The sequence below is a fragment of the Tiliqua scincoides genome, chromosome 10 (genome assembly GCF_035046505.1).
Source record: "Tiliqua scincoides isolate rTilSci1 chromosome 10, rTilSci1.hap2, whole genome shotgun sequence".
NCBI lineage: Eukaryota > Metazoa > Chordata > Lepidosauria > Squamata > Scincidae > Tiliqua > Tiliqua scincoides.
The window spans coordinates 27272681-27280082 of record NC_089830.1 but is presented as its reverse complement, the minus strand read 5'-3'; the positions used below and the strand labels follow the sequence as shown (position 1 = coordinate 27280082).

Genomic DNA, 7402 nt, shown 5'->3' with positions numbered 1-7402 from the left:
CCTCAAACCAAAGGGGGGGGGGACACAAAGATGGTGCCCCACAACACCCTTGTGAGGTGAGCAAGCTGCCCTACAGCGAATGTGGAACGCCGCCCTGGCCGCTACTGAGGAACCCCCAATAATAACAACAAACAGAGGCTACTTCCGAGGCCACCACTCTAGCTGTTTGGCGCTGGCTGGTATGACAAAAGTTTGGGGTAAAGGGACTATGTGCGTGTGTAAGCCTGGCACGTGGGGGGTTGTGTCTCCATCGTACGTCCGTTGTTGCAGTGAGATATGCTCTCCTTCAATGGTCTGAGAACAAGGCGGCTCCACGTGCCAGCACTGGCCCCCGCAAAGGAGCCAGTCCACCACTGCCTTTGGTGTGAGGGCTGGCAACCACCATCGGGGGGGGGGGGGAGATGGCTGCATCCTCTGTGTGGCCCGACCACCCCCACCACTAACATGGAGGGGCGGAGCACCAGGGCCTCACGAGCGACTTAGCAACTGCCACTAGTGGCAGAGAGGCGGGTCCTATGTCCAGGGCTGCCAGTTGTGGCAGAGAGGCGGGTCCTACATACAGGGTTGCCAATTTCCCTCCCTCCACTCCCTGAATGACTCTTCTGCCTGTAACAGAGGGGCCAGACCTAGAACCCAAAAGGACCCCTGCGGTCGGCGCTCCCCTCAAGGTGCATGGCTGCTCACCTCTCAGCTGAGCTCTGGTGGAGCTCGGATGACCCGAGTCAACAAAGACATGATGACATCATTGCCAACTGCTGGGAAGACCCCAAACAGTGGCACTCATTCTGAGAGTGTTGAGCAGCTGAACAGACAGGCAGAAATGCACCAGGTGCAGCTTCTCCACACATCACAGGAGGAGACTGCCGCACTGGATGGCATTTCCTTATTCATGCCGCCAGTTCAGTGACGCTGGGTCTCTCCGGCTCAGTCACTGGAGACCTGCTGAACTCCCACCTTCCAAGAGCCCAGTGAGAGAAAGAAGTGGCCAGCCAGTGCATGGCTGAGCATCTCTGTGCAACCATTGGGGGTGGGTGGAGGATGGGCTGAGCACCATGGCACGTGGGGCAGGGCTGCCCATTGCCAAGGGGAAGGGGGTGAGTTGATTGGCTGGCAACCACCACAGGTGTAAGGTGGGGAGTAAGAGCACCATGGCCACAGTGTGGCTGAAAAAACTACATCTAGGGACAAACGCCACAACTGGTGGGAAGCTTTAGCACCTCATGCTCAGTCTGCATGACACATCCCCAGCTGTAGGTGTGGCAGGCATGGTGGCTGCCGGGATTGCCCCTTGGAAAAAGGGAGGAGGGTTGGGAAGGCCAGTGCTGGTCACAGGAGCGGGGGACAGCGGGGGTCAAGGAGACACAACCCTCCATTCACAAAAGGAGCAGGTTAAAAGGCAAGGGAGGGCAGTGGTCACAGTGCCGGCTCCAGGGCAGACAAGAAATCAGAAAGCTACAACCCTACAATAAACAACAGTCAGCCGTATTAGAAGGGAGCCATGATCATTTCACCACAGTCTCTGGAAAAGAAAGGAAAGCAAACCACGTAAAAAAGGAAACCGACAGTGGGCGGGCGAGGAAGGGGCCGGGGAAAAAACCCAACAACAACTCTTCATAATAAAATAACAACAATTCAAAATAAAAAGAGAGAGAGACGCAACATCTTGCGTTCTTCACCCGGTTTGGAAATTCTATTGTTCTGTGCGTGTTGTCAAGTGCGGCTTTTGAGAAAGAAAACAGCTGCCTGGGCCACGCGGAGGCCCATCGTTGTGAGACTGTGCATGTGCATGCATGGAGACTGGTGCGCTTTGTTTTTGTGCAAGGTGCATGTGTGTCTGTGTTCTGCGCGCAATGAAATTGAACGGCCTGTGTCCAGAGAGATCTCGGTGCCCAACCTGGGGCGGCCTCCCTTATCCCCCCCCACCCTCCCTTCCCCAACCTCCTCGCTTTTCAGACTGAACTGCTTGGAAGTTGACGGAAGGCAGAAGAAATGTGGGGAGAGGGAGGTCTTTGCAGGGCTTGTGTTCCGCCCCTCTTTTTCCTGACTTGTTGGGGAAGGGGGCCCCCACTGGAGGCAGGAAACGGGGGCCCCAGGAAAGTCTGCAGCCCATTTCTCTCCCATTCCCCCGTGCCACTGACAGTTGATCTCACCAACCCGGAAGAGATCGCAGGGGGTTGGCTGGCTGGCTGGCTGGCTGGCTGGCTGCCTGCTTGCTTGCTTGGGTCTTTTTCTGCTGCTTTTTTTTTGGTGCTGGTGAAAATTGTCAACATGAAGGCACAGGTGAATGGTGACTCAGGCAAAAGTGGTGTAAAGAGGGTTCGTTGGTTCTCTCTGTAGACTGCAATTCTCAATGCGGCTTGCTGGAAAAACAAACAAACAACAAAAGACAGAGAGGGAGAGAGCTGCCTGGCTTCCCCTCCCTGCCCCCAACACCCCACTCATGGCAGGGGGGGTGAGAGGGGCAATCCTGGCATAGTGAAGTTTTTGCAAGATGGGCGTCCCAGCTAGGTTGAAAAGCGGGGGCCAAACTAAATCACGGTCAAGGTTGCTTGAACTTTTGGAACAGCAGCCTCCGGGCTGAACGTACTCTGCTTTCGGGGGGGTCCCAATCCAGGGCAGGATCCAAAGGTTTGCCTGCAGAGCTCCACCCACACATCAAGGCTTCCTTTCCTCTGCAGACCCACTCCTGCCTCTGAAGGGGTCCCCCACTGAGCTGCCACTGTTTGCTTAAGCATTGGGGGGTGGGGTGGGGGTGGCGGAAAGGCAGCAGCAAGGAACAGGAAGGCTTGGAAGAGGGTATTGTGCCTCTCCCTGTTGCTACCCAGTTGAAGAGGCAAGCTTGCCCCAAGCTAGCCTCTTCAGCTGAGGAAAACTGGACCTGCCCAGCCCATGATGGCCAGGCTGGCAATCCTACTTACATACACAAACGCACAGAGGATCTCTCACACATGCCTCTGCAAGGAAGGTGCAAGGAACCTGGCTTAGCTTACAAACTGCCTACTTCTATGCTCCGTTTTCATCCAAGGGCTTGGGACGGGAGGGAAAGCTGTGAGTAGTTGAGCCTGGCTTGGGGCACAGGTTTCAAATCCAATCTTAAAAACAAAAATATTTGGATTAAAAAGAAATATCAAGGGTTAAACATCTGAGATTCTTTTAAAAGTTAGAAAAAGAGTAGGGTTTGATTTTTTTTGCTTTTAAATGGAGACTGCTGGGGAAATCTTTCCACTAAACAGGCTTACAACTTGGGTTGCCGGCATTCCCATGGGAAAGGGTTCCTGTGATTTTTAAGAGTCGTATAGCAGGGAGAAATTTCAGCCAGTGCTGCTTCACCCACCAGTGCCAGGTGGGCGACCTGACATGTCAGGAGAAGCGGCACGGGCACACATTCTCTCTTCCGGCTAACGACTAAAGGCAGAGGAAGCCTGTCCTGCATAAAATGAGGGGCAACCATCCTAAGAGCATTGACTAAGACTATCACGGTCCCTTTGTATCAAAAGGACCTCAAAGGAGGTAAGGCCATTTAAATCTTCCAGCAGCTTCTGCTGGGGGATAAGTATCCAAAGGATTGAGTTACACAGAACTCTTCTTCCTTGGGTGGATGGGAAGGTACCTCGTTTCTAAGCAAACAAAACTGTTACCAGTTACTGCTGTTTTAGGGCCCAATCCTATCCAATTTTCCTGCGCTGGTGCAGCTGTGCCAATGGGACCTGCACTACGTCTTGTGGAGTAGCAGTCACAGAGGCCTCCTTTAGGTATGGGAAAATTTGTTCCCTTACCTTGGGGCTGCATTGAAGCTGCACCAGTGCTGGGAAATTGGATAGGATTGGGCCCTGAGTCCCTTCAAGGTAACGCCATCACAAAGCTTCCCATTTCCCTGCGATAGCTACAAACAAGTTACCTTCCCGTGCCTGTTCTCACATGCAGCAGCTAAGACTGCAAACCAATGCCTGCAAATCTGGAAGAAAGCCCCATACAACACCCTGGAACTTACTTCTGAGTAAACAAGCAGAGGATTGGACTGTGAAAAGGGGAAGGTGGGACAAAATCTTCGGTCCTTGATACATAGCTACAGTGGGCCCTCAGTATCCACGGGTGACCCGTCCCAGGACCTCTTGTGGATAACAAGATTCCACAGCTGAAGAAACCTGCAGCTGGAGGGCCTCGGAGGACCTCCTGAACACGACTGGCAGTGCCTTCTGGGCCACGTCCAGATCCTCTGAGACCCTCCAGGTGCAGGCTCGGCATCCCCAAATACTGAAATTCGAATATGCACGTAAGGGGGGGGGGTCCACTATACTCTGAAATCAGTTCTGCTGACCTCAGTGGAACTTGGTTCCAAGTAAAGATGTTCAGGATTCGGCTGCAAAAACACGAGAAAGAGAATGACTGATTGTTCAGACTGTCACTCTCTTTGCCCCCCCTCCCCCCCCCACTGACTGATAACTGAAAATATTAGAAGGAAATACTGGGAAAAATACTTATTTCCTAGCAAATAATGAAACTTCCTAGTAATCTAGGAAATGATGTTGGTTTAGCAATCTGAAGGTTCCTTCCTTCTGTAGAAGGAAGGAAGGAAAGCCTGGGGTACAATATCCCATTCATGGGGTAAATGGGATACAACTTCCCATATTTAGTGCAGAGTTGCCAATATTTCATCTTGAAAAATAGGGCAGCCTGGCCCTTCCAATACAGGAGCCCACTGGCCTTTTCGTCTTTCCAAATTATCTGTTAAAACATCTGACTCCTTATTTTCCTTTTTTTCACATCCTGAGCACTGCTGTGCTCTAGCTTTTTGTGACAACCATGGACAGTGGCATAGCTAGAGGGGGTGCAAAGCACTACGTTTTGCAGGGAGCTTCACTGCAGTGTGCAAGTGGACCCTCCCCCTCAGGACCTTTCTGGGCAGAGGGGCTGCTTGCACGCTGCAGCGAGGCTCCCTGCAAAACTTCATCTTTGCACCCCCTCTAGCTACGCCACTGACCGCAGCCATACTTCCACATTTGGGGGAGGCATTGGGTCTTTCCAACTGAAAAACCAAACTTGTGAGAATATTGCCTCAAATCTCAATTTTTAGGATTCTAGAAATCACAGAAAAACCACCGCCCAGCGTTGGAAAAAAAACAAAAACGGTGGGGGAAGAGGAAGATTTCCTCAAGACAACAGTATTTCCAGTAATATGAGGATCAGGGCTGTAACCACCCTCTTTTTCAAGCCAATGCTTGAACTTCTCTTAAGATGACCTCAGCTCTTCTCATCTCTACAATACATTCTATTTCTCTACATTTTAAAAACTTGTGGCCTTGACCCTCAGACACATGCAGGCCCCTTTTGTAAGTGTAAACAGGCCTTAAATCGGGTCAAAAATACGGCCAGAGCACCAAGATTGCCTTCCTCTCGCTAGGAGAAATTGTGTTTATCAAGTTTTTTACCACCTCAGAAAAAATCAGTGGCTGGACTACGGCTGGAGCAGAATTCTGCCACGGCCCTCAAAATGGTGTCTCTCCCTTTAACTGAGGCGCTGGTGACACCCGCCGCACCCTTTTTATAAGAGGACGGGCACCACTGAGGTAAATGAGTATGGCGCTACTGCCAAAAAGATACCTGGTGGTTGTGGGGAAGGCCCAGAGGTGGCACTGACCCTCTTCCCCAGGGTCATGGGTGATTCAAGCCAGTTCTCCCCCCCCCGCCCCATACAGTTTTGACATCCCATGATTGGGTGGTCCCAGTTACGTCAGGAATGGGTGACTTCGTGTTATAAGCTGGGAAGGTGGAGAAGGAACTGCCCCATCTAGCCTCACGGCCAACTCCTTCTGGGATGGCAGCGAGAGCCGAGGAAAGAGGACGGCATAAAGGACTCTGCATTCCTCCTGTGGAAGGAGCGAGCCGTTTGTCTCTATCTGGCCCTGCCTGTCCCTGGACAGACATCTCCATACGCTGAGCTATGGTTCTGCCTCTTGCTTGGGACCTTAAACTGGCTGTTCCCAGACAAAGGCTGGGCTGGGTATAGCGAATAATCCCACTGCTGTCACCCCATTTCTAATCACAGGGATACTGAGAGGATATGAGATCATTGGGGCTGGGCAGGGAACAATGTCTCCCGACATAGGCTCCTTAAATTCGGCTAGGCCTTCCTCCCTCGCCATCCCCAGTGGGGGGAGGCGGCCCGGGGCAGGGAGAGGAGTGAGGTAGGAAGAATTCCAAGGATGCCAGCAAAGGTGAGGTGGGGGCAAGGCAAGGAGCAGGGGGAGGGGGAGGGGGAGGGGGAGGAAGAGGAGGACTCCTCCCACTCTGCCTGTCATGGATTATGTGGGGTTGGATTTGGTTCCATTTGTCCTGTCAGCGGAGCAGGAGTGTGGGATGAAGGTGTGGCGGCCATGGCTGCCATCTCAGGTGGCTTGGTCCAGTTCCACAAGGAGCTCCTCCCCGAGCTGGAAGTGCTCGCCACCACGCACAGAAGCCTCTTCCTCGCCATCATACAGGGCCAGTTGAGAGAGGGCCGGGCCATCCACCACAAAAGGAAACATGTCTCCCAAGAGGCCTGGATACAGGGAAGAGGGAAAGAAAAATATGAGGAGAGGGAATCTTGGTGTGCATTATGAAAGGGGTCTTTGGAAAGCAGCACCAAGTGGCAAGGGGTTCCACAGACTCAGGCTAAACATTTTTGAAGAGCTCATGTTAACACCATCCTTGTGTTAAGCTGCTTGGGACGGTGTAACAAAGCCCCACACCTGACCTGAAGTGGACCCCAAAGGAGGGAAGAAGTCAGCAGGGAACCAATTGAGGGCCATCAACTGGTTCTGATGGTAGCACATACAGCACGTAGTGTCAGAAGTGACCTTCAGTGCAAGCTAAGGAGAGAGAGGATCTGAACACAGTACCAGAGCTCTTTTTTCCAAACCATCTCAGTAAAAATCTAACCCTCCTTAAAGGAGTTTCTTGGGCAAGGGATAAACACAAAACAGGCTTGGAGACCACATGAATAGTGGCACAGGCTGCATGTACAGAATGTGCCACCTAGCCTGTGCCACCTAGCCTGTGCGTAGCAATCTCAAAGGATGCTACCCTACAATCATACCTTAAAATCATCACCTGCTTCCTGGCCCCAAAGTTACAAAATTTCCCCAGCACCGATTTATGGAGTTAAAGGCTCGTTCCTCTGTGCACACAGGCCAGAGACCAGGAGGAGAAGAAGCCCTCATCTGATTGCTCTGAGCTCACTGAGCAGGGCCTGGCTGCCTTCAGAGGTTCCTGATCCCAACGTTCACAGCTCAGAAGCAGCTGCAGTGTGAGAACTTCCAGCACCAGAGGCAAGGACTACAACCAGCCACAACCAAGGGGGGCCTGAGAGGCTGCCTCCCTCTTATGCGACCCTCAGACCAAAAGTCTTGGCTGAAGGAGGCCA

General features: G+C 52.4%; 1 protein-coding gene across 2 annotated transcripts in view; it reads right to left on the bottom strand.

Moving 5' to 3' along the window:
- Window positions 1-4939: 4939 nt before the first annotated feature.
- The window catches only part of HIF3A (hypoxia inducible factor 3 subunit alpha), a 32015-nt gene continuing 29552 nt past the window's right edge, over window positions 4940-7402 (bottom strand). For both annotated transcript variants that reach the window (XM_066638243.1, XM_066638242.1), the window contains exon 15: window positions 4940-6538. In XM_066638243.1, the coding sequence (XP_066494340.1) occupies window positions 6387-6538 (152 nt within the window). In that variant the 3' untranslated portion in view covers window positions 4940-6386. The remainder of the gene's footprint in view (window positions 6539-7402) is intronic.